This window comes from Haliotis rufescens, unplaced genomic scaffold (genome assembly GCF_023055435.1).
Source record: "Haliotis rufescens isolate VD_foot unplaced genomic scaffold, xgHalRufe1.0.p SCAF_7, whole genome shotgun sequence".
Classification (NCBI taxonomy): Eukaryota; Metazoa; Mollusca; class Gastropoda; order Lepetellida; family Haliotidae; genus Haliotis; species Haliotis rufescens.
In genome coordinates, this window is record NW_025964361.1 from 26,725,342 (window position 1) to 26,749,485 (window position 24,144).

The 24,144-nt window shown below is 41.6% G+C and overlaps 3 protein-coding genes across 3 annotated transcripts in view; all 3 read right to left on the minus strand.

Moving 5' to 3' along the window:
• The window catches only part of LOC124137513, a 493,827-nt gene that overhangs the window by 175,575 nt on the left and 294,108 nt on the right, over nt 1–24,144 (minus strand). The window lies entirely within an intron of this gene.
• On the minus strand, nt 10,170–11,532 carry LOC124120924. The gene is made up of 2 exons (XM_046483831.2): nt 11,426–11,532; nt 10,170–11,114 (listed from the first exon to the last, which is right to left on the minus strand). Exon 2 carries the CDS (start codon nt 11,100–11,102, stop codon nt 10,359–10,361), a length of 744 nt encoding a protein of 247 aa, XP_046339787.1. The 5' UTR covers nt 11,103–11,114; nt 11,426–11,532; the 3' UTR covers nt 10,170–10,358.
• On the minus strand, nt 21,283–23,439 carry LOC124120930. Its single transcript, XM_046483838.2, has 2 exons — nt 23,325–23,439; nt 21,283–22,410 (listed from the first exon to the last, which is right to left on the minus strand). Exon 2 carries the CDS (start codon nt 22,396–22,398, stop codon nt 21,652–21,654), a length of 747 nt encoding a protein of 248 aa, XP_046339794.2. The 5' UTR covers nt 22,399–22,410; nt 23,325–23,439; the 3' UTR covers nt 21,283–21,651.

The window sequence follows — 24,144 nt, forward strand, 5'->3', positions numbered from 1 at the left end:
ATCAATATCAATGGAAATCCATTATTCTTTCATTCTTAAAGAAATCAGGAAGGGAACCTCATCAAGTATTCATTGTATTGGCATTCTACATTTTGTAATCGTGCTATCAGTTATTTGCCTTTTAATGCCACACTGTGTATGCTGATTCCAAGGACGGGGACAAGGGGCATTGCTGCATCAGTTATTTCTAACTACATTTAATAGTTCGCTAGATAACCATGTTGATTACAACGACGGGGACAAGGGGCATTCCTGCATTAGTTAATACTAACTGCGTTTAATAGTTCGCTTGATAACCATGCTGATGTGTCGGATGCTAAGACAGGGTAATTGTCGTGTCTAAACAGATAATATAGGCTGATAAGCTGTGATCTCCCAAACTAACATAGAAAGACAACACTTTATCGTATCCTTGGCAAATCATCGTTCTGTGGCTATTATAGAGTCAGGAATGGAAGGACTAGTCGTCAAATCTTGTTTCTATTTATCTTTAGCCTCTGCATTGACGTGATGTCATGTAACGTTTAGCATGTTTAAGTAATCACTTCGCAGTGACCTGTCTGTTTGGTTTTATGTTCTACTAGATTCAGGCAGTATATATACTTAATAATATATATTATTAAACATATGTAAACGAACGAGACTATAATATGATGTATCATTTCATATATCAATGAAACTGAGTATTTGTAATTAGTCAATTTAATAAAAGATCGTTTACAAACTACATTTGACATAATAATTTTACAAATACATTTTGACCCGTGAAGATCCGGCGTAGAATAGGTCTTCAGCAACCCCTACTTGCTGTAAAAGGCGAGTATGCTTGTCGTAAGAGGCGACTAACAGGATGGGCTGGTCAGGCTGCCTGAATTGGTTGATGCCTGTCATCGTATCCCAACTGCGTGGATCGATGCTCATGATGTCAATGACTAGATTGTCTGGTCCAAACTCCATTATTTACAAACTAACGTCATTTAACTGGAATCTTGCTATGTTCGGCGTTAAACAACAACAACAATATATCCTACCGCGCCTTCTCTATATTCTACCGCGCCTATCATATATCCTGCCACGCTTAATATAGTTCTACCGCGCCTACTATTTATCCTATATGCTTGTTGTAAGAGGCGATTAACGGGATCGGGTGGTCAGGCTCGCTGACTTGGTTGATACATGTCATCGATCCAAATTGCGTGGATCGATGCTCATATTAATCACTGGATTGTCTGGTCCAGACTGGATTATTTACAGACCGCCGTCATATAGCTGGAATATTGCTGAGTGCGGCGTTAATCAACAAACCAACCAATCAACCAATTTATCCTACCGAGCCTATTTTATATCCTATCGCGCTGATACCTGCACAAGTACATACTCTTTGTTGTTTTTCTAGCTGTTTCAACAGATAATATATATCCTACTTGCTTCTTTTAGTTTTTTTACCCCTCCTATACCACCGCATCTGCCATGTGTATCCTTCCGCGCCTATACCAATTCCAACCATTCGTCACCACTCGCCCCTTTTCGTAACCCGCAAGAAGACTCGTCCCCCTATCGATGACTGTCATGTGCGAAAATACGACAAACCAATCAGAATGCGCTTATGATTTCAAGTTCTTCGTCAAAGAATCCCTCAGAAATAATTTTTGATTTTACACATGTCTTGCATTTAAAAATATACACAAGACACAGTTAAATGTGTTCAATCATACTGTATAATTCCGCATGTCTAGATGAGATTTAAATTGCATCTGAAATATATATAGTATGTGGGGAAATGTATGTGAACCACTACGCAACGAGTGGACAATTGTTTTAGGTATGCCCGTTTGCGCTAAGACGGAACCCGGTCGCAAAAATGGCCATGAGAGGGGCACGAGTCGCTATTCGGCTTGTCCCGGTTATCTCGAGTTGGTCACGAATGCAATTCCAACACGAGAACATACTTTTTGGCATTATTCATATGGATTTTTTGCTAGTTGTTTGAACAGACTGAAGAATGACGGGCATGTTTGATACCTTATACATAATCCATGATCCACAAAATACATAATGAGGGCGTGTATCACGTGCGTCATAACATAACTCAATACTGATGCGCAGAACAACGTACATTGTCTGAAGTTTCCCGCATTCATTTCCGGACATTGATTTGGAACTAAATGCTCGAGCTCTTTTTGCTGATCACATGAATAGTGTTCCTGTTTCTGTCCCTGCCATCGTTCACCCATGGCCACGTGTTATTTTTAGAGACATGTTGATATTGAGACTTGTTGGATATACAGGCATATGCATTGCGGTTATACAGCTGATAATCATTGTGGGTTCATATGTCTTCATTTTATTGATTTGGCTCCAACATTTCCGCAATTTCGCGCCGACATTTCCGCAATTTCGCGCCAACATTTCCGCATTTCCTTGTCAATATTGATAGCTGCTAATAGATTAAACAATAATTGATTTGTCTTTCACATGCGCGGACTCACGCTGTAATGTAGCTGTGCATGTCTGTTCACGTTATCACCCCGTGTCTTATTCGTCTCAAAAAGGGTAAAATTGAAGAGCTTAGAGCCATAAGGGCCATGTCATGTGAAAAAAAAGTAATAAAAAACATAACCTTATGCCTGCTAATGAACTTAGATAAATTCCTAAACTTTAACACATTGTGACAGCAGACATATAAATGTTGCTATAAAACATTCAAAACAAATGTCTGTAATTTGGCCCTTTTTACCTTCAGGCATTTGCATGGGATTTAACATGTGAGATTGATAGAATAACTCCTGAATGTATAAACACATACTATTGAAGCTCTTTTTAATGATATAAACTAATGCCAACTTTGTTGAAATAGTTGAAACATACTAATAATGTTTCCAAAGTTTCAGTGTCTCTTGAACAATCAGTCTCAACCACACACGAAAATGAGAGCTAAAAGGGCCAAAATCTATCAAAGTGACTTGACTTTGGCCCTTTTACAGAATTTTAAGGAGCTATATTTCAAAAGCTTATCAATGAAAACATACAATATGTTTTCTACAAGTAAGCAAGGACTCATAGAGGTTATTTATGCCATTTTATGAAAAAAGGGACAAAGCAAATTGTACCCTTTTGGCTCTAAGCTCTTCAGTTAATTACTGTTACCAAGGCCCTTCGTGAACAGTGGGGAACAGTAAACATCACAAGGTGTCAGCTATGTCTGAGTGAGAAGCCTGAGCTGAACGTCCACAACTTTCGCGAGACACACCCAGCGAATCTGAGGTTCGAATCCCCAACGCTTTCATTTATTTCATGGTCAAGGTATCTTCTGTCTCAAGATTAACCATAATCCTTAATACAATTAAGTACGGGCTGTCTTTATATTCGCAGAATGTATTTGAGACAAGTGGAATTTATACTATGTGGATTCTCAAAAAGTCCAATCGTTTGCTTGAAATTTTGCAATCTAAGAAAATCTCAGAAAAGAACAAAGTTCAATTCTATCATAACATTTGACTTTTCAACTTTGTACACCACTTTTCCACACGACACATTTTAGGGAAAATTTTATTCCTTGATCCATACGGCATTGGTTACTAAACAATAACTAGAATTAAAATATACTGAACCAAATTAAAAACTTCACAATCCTTAAATTTTAACATTTTGATCAGTTATCATCCTGGGCCCTTATTGTGTATTTAAACAGTAATGACCACGTATTGTCTTCAGCTGATAACACCCGTTTTTGTGCAGGTGAATCGATCAAAATCATGTGCACAGCACTATAGTGGCAATAGTGGTTTTCACGTGCAACTGGTCACGTGACCATAATACCGCACGTGTTTTTTTAGCCATACTTGTTAGCAGTCATTAACAAAAAAAGAAAAACACAAGAAAACAAAAGTCTTTACGGCCATTTGTCATGCCACGCCTTTCAAATGTGCAACGTGAACGTGCCATCGGCATGTTACAGACGGGAACGTCCGTAGCTAAAGTCGCAAGGACGATGGGTTGTAGTCGACGGACTGTTTATGATTTACAGACGCGTCTACAGCAAACGGGTACCACCGCTGATCGCCCTCGGCCAGGTCGACCACCTGTGACGTCACTTACGATGGACTCAAGTCGTCTTCAGTGATGAATCCCGATTTAATCTTCGATTTGCTGATGGTAGAGCGAGGGTGTGGAGGCGCCGTCATGAACGTTACGCCCAGTGTTGTGTACAGGAAGTTGACAGATTTCGCGGCGGAAGTGTCATAGTGTGGGGTGCTTTCTGTGGCAAGGCACGTTCCAGGCTTCTTGTCATCCGTGGCAACCTCAACGCTGCTGCTTACCGCGACCAGGTTCTGGCACCAGAACGTCTGCCTTTTATGGAAGCACATGGACCCGGTTTGATCGTCCAACACAACAATGCCAGACCCCACACAGCCATTTTGACAAGGAATTTCCTTTAGAATGTGGGAGTCAACGTCATGGACTGGCCGCCAAGGTCTCCCGACCTCAATCCCATCGAACACGTCTGGGATGCTCTTGGCAGAAGTCTGCGCACTCTCCAGAACCAACCACAGAATTTGCAAGATCTTGGCACCATTTTGCAGCAACAATGGCGTCGTCTTCCCAATCATATCTTCACATGCATCACAAGGTCCATGCGGAGGCGCTGTGTGGCAGTTGTCAACGCACATGGTGGCCATACACGCTACTGAACTTGTGTGCCATCAGATTCTCGTGCTTGGGACTTATGATTTAAACTGTTGATTTTATTACCGAATACCGTAGGTGCTTGGAACAATTTATGGTTACCACCGTTAATTAAAATCCTTCTTTGGACATTAATGATTAAAAATGACCTTCTCTAACACATTTGTCCGTTGTTTATCATATATGGGATTACTTTTTAAAATGTGAAGTTTTTAATTTGACTCAGTATAGGCCACTGAAACCGCCTCATCGGTTTCATATTTAGATCTATACACCAAGATCTATGACTTGTACCATACATGTATAATCCAGTGTTATTTTTGTACAGTGAACAATTGATTTGCCTTTGTGTGTGTTTGTGACCAGTGCCACAGGTGGGGCTTAACTCAACACTTTTCATGTTATTTGTCATATAGTTTATTGCATTGGTTGGTTATGTGGAGAAGAGTAAATGCTGAATCTGTTTCAAATGCAGGAACCCCGTGGAAGTACGTGTTAGAATTGGTCTTCAGCAACCCATGCGCGTCGTAAGAGGCGACTAACGGGATCGGGTTGGATGCAAGTCATCGTATCCCAACTGCGTAGATCGATGCTCATGATGTAAATCACGAGATTGCCCGTCCAAACTTGATTGTTTACATACAGCCGGAAAATTGCTGAGTGTGGAATTAGACAACATGCAAGCAAGCAAACAAATAAATAAAGAAACAAACATCAAGTGTTCGATGTTTACGATTTTCACAGAAACAGATTCCAGTATTTAATGCTGTCAGACAGGACTCTGTTCTCTTGTCTATAAGGCAACAGTGGCCACAGAAGATGTCTTTATTTGATAAGATAAAATTCACAAGGTTAATTACATTTTGTTCGATGATTTTGCCTGTATTTGTTTAATTTTTCAACTCGTCAAAGATAGAGCTTTCGAGCAACTAACAATTTAATTTATACTGTTTCCATTTCATTTTCTGATTAGACTTGTTTAGCTCGGGCGATCGAACTGAAACGGAATAATCTGAAAATGTCGCCTATAGTAGGAAGGGGGCATCCGCCTGTTTGCACTGCGTCATCATAGCTCAATAGCTCAGAAATGTCCGTTATTTTGGAAGTGATTCAAAGCAGTTTCAATCAGCTCGAATGTTATGTAAATGTATATAATTGGTTTTAACCCTTCTTATATTCTCGCCCATCCCAGAAGCATTAAATTATGCAAAAGCGCGGATGGTAATGGCACCTGCAGCTAAGGGGCGCCTCAGAACATCAAATATAGATGTATGACGTTCGCCCAAAGTTGAATTGAATTGCTGTCATAAAATATGGATGTCTTATTTATGTACTATAGACAGTTCCGGTGAATAGATATTCCAGTCATGTACAACTGGAATCCCTGTAGGTGGAAAATCGATATCCTTGCGAAAATACTAGATTAGTTATGCAATAAAATGGCATGTTTTTACCTGCTCACATGCTGTACCGCCCAGGCCTGTTTACATGCATCAATGTCTTTAACTTTAACTTTAACTTTTGTTTGTTTGTTTGTCGTTAAACGCCGGACTCAGCAATATTTCAGCTATATGACGGCGGTCTGTGTAAATAATCCAGTGATTGACGTTATGAGCATGGATCCACGCAATTGGGATACGATGGCATGCATCAACCAAGTCAGCGAGTCTGCCCACCCGATCGCCTTTTACGACAAGCATAGTCGCCTTTTAACTTTAACTGATACGGCGTTGATTGTCAAACAGATTATTCCGGCTGGATCAGTTTTGTAACTCGTGTGTGAACAATTAACAATGCGCGATTGGTGTTGCTTCAGATTTCAAGAGTAGAGTTATTTGTTTTGTTATTTGAAATTGTCATTGTAATTCTATCGACAAACACTTCACACCTCGTTCATTAAAGCACGCCACTGATCACATTACAGTTTTGAAATTGTTATGCTTATTTCTAAAGCGATATTCAGTTCACTAATTATATATAACAATTGTGCCACGCACTGTTACAAATCAGCTATACAGAGACCGGTTCTTGTTATTCTTAGCGAAGGATTATTTTGCGATCTCTACAGATGATCGTGAATTTATGGCCAACGGTCAGAGTTGGATTGCTCTTTTGAACAACTACAGCGTAATGGAGAAATGAGTGAGTGAGTGAGTGAGTTGGGTTTAACGCCGCTTTTAACAGTATAACAGTTATATCGCGGCGTGTCAGCTTAATGTGGGAGGAAAGCCCGAAGAGATGCAGGTCTCAGACGTTTACCACTTCGGTGAAACCCACGAGCACGGGTATGGCGCTGACAAACCTAGAAGCATAATCGGGGCGAACCGGGATTCGAACCCACAATCATAGGGTTCTGGCGTGCCCAAGGGACGCAACTCTGCACAACGAATCGCGGCGCCTTAGACGACTGGGCCGCCCGTGCCCCCCTAGGCATTAGATAAAGAAAAGCGGGTAATTTTTGGAACCGGTATCAAAGGGTGTGAAATAAGAAAATGTATGTAAGCCAGAGTATATTTTTCAGCTCATATCAAGAAATGAATACTTTTAGCAATTTGTAAAACAGATCAATATCATACTACGGGTGATATTTGGATGGAAATTTTTTTATATCCTTATTCAAATTGAAAACAAAGGCAGAAACCTATGATTGTGGGTTCGAATCCCGGTTCGCCCCGATTATAATTCTAGGTTTGTCAACACCATACCCGTGCTCGTGGGTTTCACCGAAGTGGTAAACGTCTGAGACCTGCATCACTTCGGGCTTTCCTCCCACATTCAGCTGACACGCCGCGATATAACTGTTATACTGTTCAAAGCGGAGTTAAACCCAACGCTACCCATACGCTACCGGACCCGTGAAGATCCGGGGTAGAATAGGTCTTCAGCAACCCATGCTTGCCGTAAAAGGCTACTGTTCTTGTCGTAAGAGGCGACTAACGGGATCGGGTGGTCAGGCTTGCTGACTTGGTTTGATGCATCTCATCGTGTCCCAATTGCGTGGATAGATGCTCATGATGTTAATCACTGGATTGTCTGGTCCAGACTCGATTATTTACAGACTGCCGTCATATAGCTGGAATATTGGCGTTAAACAACAAACAACAAACAACAAAACACGCTACCGTTAATCCGTATTACTTCGGATTACCCGACCCCTTTTATTGTGGAGCGATATGGTTCTGTCGTATTTTGACACCTTGTTGGTTTTGAAATTGTGTTTACAAGTGTATGCAATCCCTCACGATTTGTCGTAGTTTACCTGTATGTAGGCTAATAAAGAGCATTTCGAGAGAAGAAGGGAGACTGCAATGTCATTTTTTCCAAAGTGAGCCCAATTGTTCACTTTACTTTAACCAGGGATTCGAAAATAAAAAGTATATGCATACATAAAACACAGAAATGGTAACCGTGGCGGTTTAAATTCATAACTGAATATGTGCAGCATATATATCTTTGACCACAAAAAACACCTCCTAATTTGAACAAGGCTGCCTCTGACAAAATAAGGTACATCGTGAATGTTATCGTGAAACAAGCAAACATCACTTTCATTGACCAGATACAGTTATTTTTATTATTTTTATTACTTAACTAACCTTTATGTCAGAAAATTAGCTACATACATCTACACATATCTGTTTTCTTTGCAAGGCATTTAGAAGTTATCAACATAAGGAAGAGAATTTATGGATGTCAACTTCTCTTCTATGAGGAACACAACGTTTCGGAGTGTATGCTTACTCCTTCATCAGGTGAATAGTCACCTCATCTGTTTTCATTTCCATTTAGGTCTACTCGTGATGATTCGTTAACCATGAGAAAGAGACGAGTACGCGTGTCCAGGCTTGATCTGTGACGCGGGGGGTGCACGTGACATTTCCTGCTTGTCCCGCAGCTATCGCATTCATGTAACATGCATTTACGAATATATAAAAGCCCATGCATTCAAAACGCTGGAACTTTGCCGACTGCGGCGTTAACCAACAACACAACGCACTGCACTTATTGATTATTGTGGATTATCGACAACAAACTAAATGGTGATTTTACTAGCGCTTATGATAATATTCAGCGAAGTTAGTTCGTTGTCAATAGAGAATTAGATAAAAATAATACATGTAGCCAAGGGATATAACTCTGCATGGCATGTTATGAAGATATCTTGATGTTGCCAAACATCATTCTATGTCCCACAGCAGGAGGGTCTTTTACGATCGCTTATTCTATCCACGAGCATACCAAGTACGTATACCATGCATAAAACCCGTGAAGATCCGGGGTAGAATAGGTCAGTCCAGTGATTGACATCATGAGCATCGATCCACGCAACTGGGATACGATGACAGGCATCAACCAGTTCAGCCAACCTGACCAGCCCATCCCATTAGCCGCCTCTTACGACAAGCATAGTCGCCTTTTACGCCAGGTATAGGTTGCTGAAGACCTATTCCAAACCGTATCTTCACGGGTCTTTCGTATGGTAAATATATCAGGAATGCAAATTTCATTATGCGAGCGTCATATAATTGTTTTATTCCAAATATATGATAATGTAAGATAGGGAAACATGATGGTAATGATATCTTTATCATGTCATTCTTAAAATAATCTTAACATAATTAAGAAATATAGGCTTTAGAAACTGCGTTGGAACACAATGTACAAACGAACCGCCCTATTTATGATATAGTTCCAAATGATTTGCATCCATGTTTGTTTACATTGGTGCTTACACATCGGGAAACCACTTCCTATTCATTACAAATACGACCATCTCCGCGGTCTAGTGGTAGAGCGTCCGCCCGGAGAGTGAAAGGCCCGGGTTTCGATCCCCGGTCGCCTCATACCAAAAAATGTTAAAATATGGTTCTTGTTGTTATCCTGTCTGGCGCTCAGTATTAAGGGGCTAAAACAAGGACTGGTCGGCTCGGAGTCAGTATATTGTGGCTGAGTGGGGTATTCATGTTAAACACTGGTATCTTAGTGTACCAGCACTATAAATCGGCATCAGTCCGGACTAGTACAAGCAGCCACACACACACTCGTGCATGCACGTCGCTATATAGGTCCAATAATCTTGGACGCGACGTTAAACCCCATTTCACCTCACGTCAGAAACAAACTGGAACAGTTAACTACTAAATAATAAACGTATTTCCTGCGAGGTGACATCGTTTGCATATTTATAGAATCGTGATACCAAGTTTATTGGATTGGTTTATCTCATCGATAAGACTATCCGTTATATAATGAAGAATATTCATGTTTTTAATTGTTAGGTGAGAGTAAATCACAACAGAAAACGGTTATTCAGTTTTCTTTGAAATAATTAACACACTGTGCTGAAATACCTTCACTAAACCCGTACTGTGGGTAAAGCGGTAGTTACACGTTTCATAATTATACCCTCTGTAGTTGTGTACACATTATTATGGTATATGTGAAGGCGATGGTAGAAAAGTAGAAACTACAAAAACTATTAATAACATTGATAACATTTATTTATGATCAATTTATATTCATTTGAACATTCCTGAATTGCAAAGCAGTTTTAGAGTACATGCACCGACGTAATTTCAATAAATGGGATAAATTTGAAAATAACATTAGGACTAAAAAGAGACTTGCGCCGTTTTTAACTACGAAACTTAAAAGTTAAAATTACGAAGCTCTCATTCCACCACCTCATTCTGTGAAAGGCCATAGGTAAAGTCGATCTCGCCCCGACATGGCCACTGAACAGCATCGTTCCTGATGTGGATAATATTTTCAGGGGGAGTAGTTTCGTCAGCATCTGGCAGGAGTTCATCCAAAATCGTCTTGATATCCTCCGTGATCGTCTCAAGAGTTCTTCTTGAAACTTTGTGAATGACAGTCACAGTGGCCTTCCCTTTCAGACGCTGATACGTTGAGAAGTCACAGACCAATCTCTCCTCGTTGACCTCGAACTTGGCCACTGTTGTCTTCCGAGGAGCGGCTGTGATCTTGGAGTTGTACTTCCAGGTCATGCTGTGACAGAGGTCACTCGTCTCCTCCGTCTTGATGGGCAGGTATCCGCCGAACGCACTGTCTACTTCCGGTGGTGCGCGCAGTTTTATGCCAATTCCGTTGTCAGCGGTTACGCCGTACTTCATCTTGATTCTTGCCGTAGCCGATGTCGTACGCTGGACGCGGACGGCCACTTCTTGGGGGTCATTAGTGCCATTGTTGTAATTTGTTGTAAAAACAATCTTTGGATCTGTCAGAGGACTCTTTCTGTAATTACTGAAGGTTGGGTTTTTGTAGCTTATCGCAACTTGATCTATATCGACCTTGAATTCCAAATCGCTCTTATTGAACATGTAGTGGGGCTCGATCCGGTATCTCCAGGACCATTTCCTTACATCAGCTTCCAGGTCAGATATGTTATCAGACATTTTGCTGGACGGCTGAAACAGCAACCAGATATGGTTATAATGCTATATCATTTACAAGATATGGATCATCCAATTGTAGATCACAATAATACACGTTATGTGTTTTAATCAAACATCAAAATACACAATAATGCACAAAAAGACATTAAAATAATAATCTAATATAAATGTAACAGTAACATAATTGTGATCAAAAGGGCAGCTATCATTTCACCAAATAAATATTTAGATATTTGAAAGAATCTTTAAATCCGTCTTTGTTACGTCTATGTTCCAAAGTATAAAAAATAACCAGTCTAAATAGGAGAGCTGGTATGCCTCACCTGTTATGCGAAGCGCCTGCATAAGACAAGAGCGATTCACTTTCAGTTTGGAATATAAATAACCATGACTTGATTGGGCAACTCCGAGGGTTTCGTTGTTGTTACACAACTCAAGTAAAACCCAAGTTATTAATAGATCTTACCTGTAAGGTGACATTGAATCTAGCCTGGCTTTGTCTGGGTTTTCTATCTATCTGTATATAGCCAGCGAGTATGGTTGTACACTAACAAAGCTCACTCCTTATCGCCCGTCCTTTGTTATTAGTGTCATTTAAGTGAAACGGGACTACTATTAGCATTTGACTCATTGTGACCGATACTGTTGAGGGACCGAAGCATTCAGACAAGTATATACATCTGATTTCTGTGTCTCGAAAACGAATATAATCGGGGAGTTCCCAGTGCAAAAGAAATAGCCAGCGAGTATGGTTGTACACTAACAAAGCTCACTCCTTATCGCCCGTTCTTTGTTATTAGTGTCATTTAAGTGAAACGGGACTACTATTAGCATTTGACTAATTGTGACCGATACTGTTGAGGGACCGAAGCATTCAGACAAGTATATACATCTGATTTCTGTGTCTCGAAAACGAATATAATCGGGGAGTTCCCAGTGCAAAAGAAATAAATTCCCTCTATCTGAAGCTGAAACTGACCCTTTCGGGTCGGGATTAGTATAGGTCCCCAATTATCTAGGCTGGTCATAGGAGGCGACTAAATCAATACTGATCAGAATAGAACAGAAGTGTATTGCGTTTCATGCCGCGTATAACCGAAGGTGAAATACTACATGATTGAACAACATGAGATAATATATAATATATAAAAGATTTATTAAAACAGTGTTTGGGTTGTTGTTGACATGATATATACTACCGACAAAAATAAGGGAACTAATGATTTGAATATAGCTGGCGTTGAGGTGTACATTTACAGGTGTTGTATCTGAACGCAGCATCTTATATATCACAATGAAATTTCCAATCACACATGAACAGCGTGCACGTGCACACAGAAGCCAAAGTTATTGCGCCTGTAGGGGAACTCACCAACACAAATGCAGCTAAGCACACGTATAAATATGCCTGAGCCAGTATCTCAATTAGCAGACAAAATGAAGAATTGTACTAAGAAAGAGGATGTGTCAGTATCTCAAGTTGTATGAATGTTTGGCACATCAAAAAGTGTAATGTTTCGACTATGGGACGAGTACCGTCATCCTGGCGGGGTTGCAATGATACCTAGGCCTGACCGAAAAACGACACCTAGACACAATCGTCTCATTTCATTAACTGCATAACGCAACAGATTTATATCTGCTCCTGTTATAGACTGATAATTCCGTACAATAACAGGAAGGCGAATGTCAACATTTACCGTTAAAAACCGGCTCTATGCTGCCCTCCTGAAAGCAAGGCGTCCTGCGAAAGATGTGCACACAGCATACCATGGGCAGCAAAGATCGGGGTGGGCTAGGCAACATCAGGGACGGGCTGTGCGCCAATGAATCAAGCTTTTGCTTCCGATTTACAGATGGTAGAAAACGTTGTTGGCGACGTAGCGGCTAACGGTATGCAAAGACAACAGGTCTGTGTCGTACCGTAGTGTCATGGTGTGGGACGGTGTCAAACGTGACAGGCGAACTGATTTAGTTAATGTGAATGCACATTTGACTGGCCAGTGACATGTTGACGAAATGTTTCGTCCTGTCGTTACGTTGTTCCTATCGCTTGAATTATCGGCAGAAATTTTGAATTGAAAGATGACAATGTAAGACCACATCGTACCCAGGTCGTCAACGATTATCTCCGACGAGAAGGCATACGAACATTGGAAAAGTACCCTCCTTGGGATGTTCTCGCGGGGAGAGTACGACAGAGACCTAGCTCCACCAACGTGACCCAGCTTGGGGAGGCTCTTCAGGCGGAATGGCGGCCAATAGCAAGAACAACCATACGCAACATATCCTTCAGCATCCATCATGATATCGTGCATGTACCGCCCAACACGGTGGACACGCTGGCCCAAGTGTGTACGTTAACTATATGTGTGTGGCTCGTTATAATTATGATCGGGGCGTTGGCGGGACTAAACGCCACATGGGATGTTTATGAGGGAATTAGCGCCCTTCGAACATGAGACGACGGTTGCTTGATATTTCTCATATTTTAATGACGACACATGTTTACTGTATAACCGTACGATTTTACATGGTTTGTTTAAGCGTTGACTTCAATCAGGTTTTGCGGTTATGGAGATATAATGTAAAAACCGGCTTACACATTTTGTCAATACGCATAGCAGAATTTCGCACAGTGCGCACATCGGTTTTGAAGGAATTCAAGTTTGCTGCTTGTACACTGTGTGCAAAACATTGACCTTGTGTCATCCTAAATGTCCTGAAGATATTGTTCAATTTTTGTAATGATATACCTGCCCATGATTTCATCTAACCGGGTCATCGATATTTCGCTATTATGATTAGATTTCTTCCAGACGGGCAGTTGTAATGTGTAACCAATATCCAGGCACCTTGGTCCTCACCGTGACTATTAGTGAGTGAGTGAGTGAGTTGGGTTTAACGCCGCTTTTCCGTGACTATTAAATAGGTTAACTTCTTTAAGAGGCATTTAGAAGTTGGAGTACTAATTAAGGATAAGATATATAGATTAACAACTTCTTTTTTACAATATAGACTTTTCGGCGTAGGTTCTTGCACCGTTATCAAGCAAGTCGCTCAGTATTGTAATGAAGAAGATGTTCATCCTTATAGATATCTTTTTCTTATCTATCCAATAGGTTGTGGCGATATTAGACCCGTGCCGATTCTGCTGGGATAATAAAGCTGTTAGACTATATGCCGTCTAAAATGATATATATCACCGAACTAATGAACATCGATATAACGAGGTTTCACCAAATTTTGTTGGTTTGTTGTTTAACGCCGCTCTCAGCAGTATTCCAGGTGTATGACTTGGTCTGTAAATAATCTTCACCTTACTAGCCTGAGGTTCCATTGATGTTTAGATCCTACATATAACTTTCAGAAGTGTTTCCTCAGAAAACAAATATGTCAATTACCTTTTCTTTGGCAGATATTTCTTGTGCATTTGGAAGGTTGTGTTTGTCGTTTGTATTTTTCTAAAATTCATTCGTATCAACAAGTCTTTATACTATTTATCAGTTTCTAGGATGATAGGCCATCGTTATGAAAGTGCCTAATTAGCGATACAGTTTATTATGCATCGTTAGCTTCTATAGCGGCTGTAGTGATTATCACATTCACGCGAACACGCACACACGGTTCGGGATAGTTATACATCAAGTCGAGGCCATAGCCCATTAAAGTCAATTGAACTAACAACTGCTCTGACACCCTTGTACATGGCGAAAATACAAATATGTTCTCCACATGCATACCGTTTATTACCGATTGTAACATTACTATTCAACACTCGCAACGTGGAACAGTGGCAATACACCATTAAACTTTCTGTTGAAGTAAGAGGCGACTAACGGGATCGTTTGGTCAGGCTCGCTGACTTGGTTGACGATGCATGTCATCGTATCCCAATTGGAGGGTCGATGCTCATGATATCAATAAGTGGATTGACTGGTCCAGACTCGAATATTATTGAGTGCGGCGTTAAACAACAAACAACATGGAAACAAAACAACGTGGGGATTCCCGGTAAGAATAGTCCCCAGCATCCTATGCATCGTCCCGAGGCAAGGGAGGTAACTGACTGAAAAAAACCGTGGAAACTGGACTTTTGTAGTCAGTTAACTCCCTTCTCTCTTGAAGATGCAAATCTATCCTGGTATTGAAAGGTTACCAAATGGGTTGGGTGGTCAGACTCGGTGACCTGCGGTTGTTTGCGTAGCATCGTACCCCGATGGCGTGGGTGCATGCTCACAATATCAATTGTGTATCGATGCTCATGATGTCAATCACTGAATTGTCTGGTCCAGAGTCGATTATTTACAGACCGCCGTCAGATAGCTTGAATAGTGCTGTGTGCGGCGTTAAACAACAAACAAACAAACATATTTTCCTGTAAATTAACAATTGGGGAATTTATGAATGCGTTATAAATCATATCTTAGAACATCTTATTTACTTACCTTATCGTTTATATGTTCAACGTTCCATAAAAAAAAATCTAGCACGGTAAAAAATCTCGTTCAAAAACGCTCTTTGTGTTTATCCTTCCTATTGCACTTCACGAATATCAAAAGAATGTTCACTCCAGCGCGAAAATATTAGATACATCAAAAATAGGTGTCCATCTCGATACAACATATGAATTCACACCGATTTGTTTGGATATGTCTACCATTCATCTGAGCAGCTTTTGAATATCCGCCTCTTCTGCTCCTATTCACTATGGAGTCTGGAATTAACGCGCATGAAGAACTCCTGCAACGGAAGTGAGCTCCGATTGGTGGAACACGTCACCTTTGCATCACGTGACAATGCTGGCGAACACCTGCGTGATAAATGCAACACATCATATCTGATTTGTTTATGTAAAAGTAAGTCCAGAGAGGCGAGGTCGAGAGATTGTCATGAGTTAATATAATGCCGTAATTGTAACTGCGAAATAAGGAAAATATTCATTTGTCAGGTTGACAAAATACATGAGTATGATCATGTAATTTGCGTCAGCAGACAAACACTCAGAAGGACATGGTTTAATGTCATAGCATTTAGGACAGAATCATGACTTTACAAATGTTCCTTGCTGAGGGACATGTTTGCCGCTGGTAAATAAAACCGTTGTTATTGTATGGCCACTAAGGGGGAATGCCCAAGTCAGGCACTGTGTAGGGATTTGTTTGTTTATCTGTTTGTTTTTAACGCTGCACTCACCAATATTCCAGATAACTGACGACGGTCTGTAAATAATCGAGTCTGGGCCACATAATCCAGTGATTGACAGCATGAGCATCGATCCACGAAATTTGGATACGATGACATGCATCAACCAAGTCAGCAAAAATTGACCACCCGATCCCGTTACAAGCATAGTCGCCTTTACGGCCAGCATTGGTTGCTGAAGACCTGGTCTATCCCGGATCTTCACTGGTTTGTAGGAACTATACTGACACTAATACTGAAATTCTGATGTACTGATGTACTTTGTATTGTTGAAACATTCGTAACGATATGGCTAAAATATTGCTGATGTGACGTTAAACTTTAACTCACTCACTCAATTGTTGAAACAAGTTAGTGAGTAATTATGGTTTTTGCGCTGCTTTTAGCAATATTCCTGCAATATCACGTCGGGGACACCAGAAATGGGCTTCACACAGTGTTCCCTTGTGGGGAATCGAACCTATGACTTGGGCGTGAGGAACGAACACGTTAACCACTAGGCTACCTCCACCCTCCTGAGACAAACTAAGATTTATTAGATCATATTAAGAATATATTTCCTGGCAGCCTTGTCCAGTTGCTTCACGAACAAACTTAGTGATATGATTAAATTTGTATGGTATATTAAGCAGGTCGATACCTGGACAAAACACGTTAAGTCGGAAATAGGACAGAAACACGTTTTGTTCTGTAATGGTGCATGATTGATTGACAGATTGAAAATTGTATATGGCAGTTCTATGGCAGAGAGTCGGATTGATGTAACGGTAATGGACAAGTTAACCGTAATTATTGTCACCGCCGTACGGTCACCGCAGTGTGGTGGAGTCTCAGCTCTTGTCTATATTAAGCTATATCAAACACTCATTAATGCTCGTTTTAAATGTTTTCTTACACTGTCCTTCAGGGGGCCCTCCAAAACCTATGATTGTTGGTTCGAATCCCTGTTCGCCCCGATTATGTTCCTAGGTTTGTCAGCACCATACCCGTGCTCGTGGGTTTCACCGAAGTTGTAAACGTCTGAGACCTGCATCACTTCGGGCATTCCTCCAACATTAAGATGACACGCCGTGATATAAATGGAATACTGTTAAAAAGCGGCGTTAAACCTAACTCACTCACTCACTCACTGTCCTTCAGGCTGTAACCCAGTCTATGGGCATGTAACCACGTGATCAAATCTTCCAAAACGATTTTTTTCTTTACATGAAGGCTGCAGAGTCTCACACAGTAGACGTAATTCAAAGTATACATAATTATCGTTTTTAGTTTCAACAATATCAATAAATGCGCTGTCGTGGTACTTGAGTTTTGGTCCATCACTTTATTGTCTGGTTTATTTACTTGCCGTCGTCGCATAGCTGGAGTACTTTTGTCCGATGGCAACAAACAATTACACTTTTATGCAAATTGTGTGACTGACGGCTGCTACCTCTAGGGCAGGACGTGCTTGAACTTTTCGCGATTTTCAGTGTTCTACACAAATAGGTTTCACCAGTTTTACGCCCTGTGGATCATATATGTCGAGACTGGTTGTTCACTGGCGTTGATGTTTTATATTTCTGAATGTATTATTTGATAATAATTATATAGTATGTACATGACTGCATAATCACTACCGCGGCCTCCTTGATCATCCCAACGAGAACCGGAAGCTAGAGGAGAATAAACATGGCCAACAACAAAGCCATGAACAAGAGCTGGGAGGCGGAGAGACAGAGGAAGAGCTGAAAGAGACGCCGGAGGAGGTCATCAGTAGCTGGGAGGCGGAGAGACAGAGGAAGAGCTGAAAGAGACGCCGGAGGAGGTCACAAGTAGCTGGGAGGCGGAGAGACAGAGGAAGAGCTGAAAGAGACACTGGAGGAGGTCACCAGTAGCTGGGAGGCGGAGAGACAGAGGAAGAGCTGAAAGAGACACTGGAGGAGGGCACCAGTAGCTGGGAGGCGGAGAGACAGAGGAAGAGCTGAAAGAGACGCCGGAGGAGGTCATCAGTAGCTGGGAGGCGGAGAGACAGAGGAAGAGCTGAAAGAGACGCCGGAGGAGGTCACAAGTAGCTGGGAGGCGGAGAGACAGAGGAAGAGCTGAATGAGACACTGGAGGAGGTCACCAGTAGCTGGGAGACGGAGAAACAGACGAAGAGCTGAAAGAGACACTGGAGGAGGGCACCAGTAGCTGGGAGGCGGAGAAACAGAGGAAGAGCTGAAAGAGACACTGGAGGAGTTCACCAGTAGCTGGAAGGCGGGGAGACATAGGAAGAGCTGAAAGAGACGCCGGAGGAGGGCACCAGTAGCTGGGAGACGGAGAAACAGAGGAAGAGCTGAATGAGACACTGGAGGAGGGCACCAGTAGCTGGGAGGCGGAGAAACAGAGGAAGAGCTGAAAGAGACGCCGGAGGAGGGCACCAGTAGCTGGGAGGCGGAGAAACAGAGGAAGAGCTGAAACAGCTAAGATCCTCTCATCAGCATGTTGTCAGTGAACAAGCAGCCCTCCGGCCACAGACTGTTCCACTGACCTGTCAGACTCCAGACAAGAATCGGACAGGTCTCACCACCATTTTCCTCCAAACCTGCTAAACAAGGACCAGACACCGTACACCGGAAGGTCCAAGAAACCATCTCAATCAACACCATTTAAGAGGCGACTAACGGGATCGGCTCGTCGGGCTTGCTGACTTGATTGATGCATGTCACCGTATCCCAATTGCGTGGATCGATGCTCATGATGTCAATCACTGGATTGTCTGATCCAGACTCGATTATTTACAGACCACCGTCAAATAGGTGGGATATTGCTGAGTGCGGCGTTAAACCACAAAACAGACAAACAAACAAACCAGCAAGACCGACCTCAGCGCCTCAAGGGACAGTCTCGGGTCTGCTAGACACAAGGGCACACTGAAGTTTACTTCTCTTGAGAGGGCTGGTGTCAACAAAGCCAAAGGAGGTCAAAGTGCCAATAAAGTATACCACCGACCCACTAGTCCTAATGTTGTTTCTTTAGGCGTTATTATCGACGACTCTGCTCGGAAGGGTTGCTGAGCACTTTAGACTTTTAGGCTTTTAACAACATTTGAGACCTGTGTAGCATTTAAAGTTTGGCAAGTGCATGAATGTGTTTTGTTGCAATGTTTTTACTTCCACACTACTGGGGGCATGGGTGGCTCACTCGTCTAATGCGCCGCGATTCGCCTTGCAGAGTTGCGTCCCTTGGGCACGTCAGAAGCCTATGGTTGTGGGTTCGAATCCCGGGTCACCCCAATTATGTTTCTAGGTTTGTCAGCACCATACCCGTGCTCGTGGATTTCACGGAAGTGGTAAACGTCTCTGACCTGCATCACTTTGGACTTTCCTCCCACATCAAGCTGACACGCCGCGATATATAACTGTAATACTGTTAACAGCGGCGTTAAACCCAACTCACTCACTCCACACTACTGGTAACGGAGCGGTGGGGTACGTATGGGTGTTGTGTAAGTGTTCGCTCGCCGCGCCCAAAACCTAGGCTTGATACTGAGAACAGTGTGTGTAACTCACCCTTGCTATCCCCCATCATGATAAGACTGGAATATTGAAAGACGTAGCTGAAAAAGTTCTGACCAAACTTTCAAAATACGATTAAGATAGTTTATATTCCACATCTTTATGTCGTTGGCTCTAAATACGTTAAACTTTTTTATAATATTTACTGTGTTTAGCGTCGCGTTCAAGATTATTGCACTTATATGGTGTTGTTTATGCGTGTGGCTGCTTGTACTAGTCTGGACTTAAGCCGGTTTTATAGTGCTATCCCACTTAGATGCCTTGCCGCAGTTTAACATGAATAACCCGCTGACTAAGAGTCGATCAGTCCTTCTTTTATTCCTGTAATGCCGAACGCCAGGCTGGGACAGTTTTCATCTTCTAACGTCTTTTGGTATGGCACGGCCAGGGAATCGAACCACCGACTTTCCGATCTCCGGGCAGACGCTCTGTCCACTACACCACGGAGGTATCCTTATCTGAATTAACACTTTGTTAAGTCTTTGTGAGGCTCCACATGGGTCAAAATCAGGATAAACATTCACTGACATTCAAGTCATAATCATTGTTTATTTTCAATAAGTACATGGAAACCGACCCGTGAAGATCCGGGTTAGAATTGGTCTTCAGTAACCCTTGCTTGTCGTAAAAGGAGACTAACGGTATCGGGTGGTCAGGCTCGCTGACTTGGTTGGTGCATGTGATTGTATCCCAATTGTGTGGGTCGGTGCTCATGATATCACTAAGTGGATTGACTGGTCCAGACTCGAATATTATTGAGTGCGACGTTAAACAACAAACAACATAGAAACAAAACAACGTGGGGATTCCCGGTTAGAATAGATCCTCAGCAACCTATTCATCGTCCCGAGGCAAGGGAGGTAACTGACTGTAAAAGACTGAAATCTACGCTATTGTGGTCAGTTACCTCCCTTGTCTCTGGAAGATGCAAATCTATCCTGGTCTTGAAAAGCGACCAAATGGGTTGGGTGGTAAGACTCGGTGACTTGCGGTTGTTTGCGTAGCATCGTACCCCGATGGCGTGGGTGCATGCTCACAATATCAATTATCAAGTCCAAAGTCGATTATTTACACACAGCCGGAAAAGTGCGCAAGAGTCACGCTTGCTTGACAAAGGTATAAAGATCTATATCCAAAGGTCGAATCATATTAGAATAAAGAAGTTGTGATCCATAACATATCTTGTCTTTACTGTTAAACTGCAAACAAACAAAACATGAAACCAAAAGGCCTCAGAATCAGGTCCAACTATGATTTTGTAAGAAAAGGAGAGTCAACATTTAGAAACAAATTATCCTTTATATGTTAAGACACGTAATTAAATAGACTCCTGAAATTCGTCAACAAGAAACATAACTACCGTATTAACTGTAGTATAATCCCATAGGTAGGTACAACACTAACGTCCAATCAAAACATCTCAGAAATAACATACCTTTTAACCTCATTTATATACATGATAACATACAACACGAGTAAGGAGTTAACACAAGAATACCGTATTTAGTAAAATAAATAAACAGACGCAATAAACATCACAGTCATTAACAAAGTGTGTAAACAGTCCTTGAAGTTGTCATCCATAATTTGTTTCTACTTCGTCATCCGTCAACTTCTGTGTAATGTCTATCAAACAATTCAGTTCCACGTAATCTTGCAGCCTGCTTTGAATTAAGTTCAAGCCTTGTTATCCTCGGTTCAGGATACCATTTTAAAATCCGAGGTTTTTTTTATTATGGAATGTTACATTAAACACAAAATGCTGTACAGCCAAAGTATGCAGGTGAGTCTGTTAACCAAGAAATTCACTCAACAACCTCGTTTTGGGATATTCCATAGTTGAAGGTTATGTCACCTCGAAACGGCCATCTTGCTTCCTGAGCGCCAATGAAAATTAGGTTCTCTTGTCGGGAATACTGAGTTGCTCTCGGTAGATATTCATCGATGATTGTTCTGATGCTTTCCTTGATGGTTTCAATTGTTGTGCCTGAGCTCTTGTGAACAACCGTCACCTTGGCCTTCCCCTTCAGGCTTACGTACGTGGAGAAGTCACAGACCAATCTCTCCTCGTTGACCTCGAACTTGGCCACTGTTGTCTTCCGAGGAGCGGCTGTGATCTTGGAATTGTACTTCCAGGTCATGCTGTGACAGAGGTCACTCGTCTCCTCCGTCTTGATAGGCAGGTATCCGCCGAACGCACTGTCTACTTCCGGGGGTGCGCGGAGCTTGATGCCAACTCCGTTGTCGGCTGTGAAGCCATTCTTAACTCTGATTCTTGCCGTTGCCGATGTCGTACGCTGGACGCGGATGGTCATTTCTTGAGCTTCGTCAGTGTCGTTTTTGTACCGAGACTTAAACACTACCTTTGGGTCTAACATTGGACTCTTCCTGTACTTAAATGTGGGTTTCTCGCAGAGAAAGTCCACCTTTTCTAAATCTACCTGGAACTCAAAATCTCCGAAGCTGTATTTTGTTTCGTAATACGGCTTGATGTGATTTCCCCATGCCCAGGCGGTAACAAGGGTCTCGAGTTCAGACATATGATCGCTCATCTTGAAAAATTCCTGAAAGCACAAACAGAATGATGTACACTCTATAAACATAACACTAAAATATAATGATATAAATGATAAAATATCAATAAATAAACTAAAAGATCAGTTAATGAAATATACCAGTAAAGGTTTTGGTTTACGCCACGCTGTACAATACTTTAGTTACATCACGGCGTGTCACCTTGATGTGGGAGGAAAGACCGTGACGCAGGTCTTATTCGTTTTCAATTTTGAGGAAAGCCCAAATCAGTGGTATTGTGTCAACAAATCTACAAACAGATAGTCAGGGCGTATTTGTTTTTCAAACCAACGATCCTATATTTCTTGCTCGTCTAGGGGACGCAACTCTGCACAATGAATTACGGCGATTGAGACGACTGGGTGACAGTGCCGCCTTTACATAACATTTTTATATTGCTTTAAATCATCCGCAAAAATAAAACAGGACGGGGAATAAGCTACTCACGGCGATAACACGTTTTTGGTTATACAGCTGTAGCTAATGCATGGATCTAAGATCCGGGGTAGAATAGATCTTCAGCAACTCATGCTTGCCGTAAAAGGCGACTACGCTTGTTGTGTAAGGCGACTAACGGGATCGGGTGGTCAGGTTTGCTGACTGGTTGATGCATGTTATCGGTCTCAATTGCGTGGATCGATGCTCAATTACTGGATTGTCTGGTCCAGTCTCGATTATTTTACAGACCGCCGCCATATAGCTGGAATATTGATTAGTGTGGCGTTAAACAACAAACAAACAAAGCACGGTTCTACGTATACCTTATGTAAGACAATCTGTTTTCTTCGCTACAGAGCCAACCTAAATACACTTAAACTTTGCAATAATAAAAGGAAACATTTCACACAATAAGAATGATTGAATCATCAAATCAGTACTATATCCACACGAAGGAAGAACCTACCTTGCGTGAACAAGTCTCGGAAGGAATTGACAACAAGAGCGAAATACGAAGATTATATGTTAATTCTTTATTTAGTGGTGGGGTTTTTCCTCAGTTCACAGTAAATACCCGAAAGTACGATAATTCCCAGGTTAAAAATAGCACACACGTCAAGGTGTAAATATTAATAGTGGTTGCGTCATTACACCGGTTAAAGGCTGACGCTCTCGCTCCTTGCACCAGATGGTGTCTTCATACAATAGTATGTGTACAATCAACACTCTGTCAGCATACACTCACACCATGACGTGCACGGACTGGTGTTGTTCCCCGCTGTATGCCTCCCATATATGGTATAAAGTAAGCGGCATTCATACGGGGAACTCAGTTGTGCCTGCTGTAGGTAATTTTTACACGTGTCCTGATGTGTATTATCATTATTATTATTTTGATACAGTTTTGACGCAGACAAAAGATATTGAAACAGTCGTGACACTGGGTTGTATTGTATGATTGGGTTGTATATGTATCGCGATGAAGAATGACACACACACACACACATATATATATATATATATATGTATATATATATATATATATATATATATATATATATATATATATATATATATATATATGAAGAATTACATATATATATATATAATACTCAATACAAGGGGCGGTCGGGTTAAAGCGTTCGCTCGTCACGCTGAAGACCCGGGTTCGATTCCCGACATGGGTACAATGTGTGAAGCCCATTTCTGGCGTCCCCCGCCGTGATATTGCTGGAATAATGCTAAATGCGGCGTAAAACCTCACTCACTCAATACAAAAAAAGGGC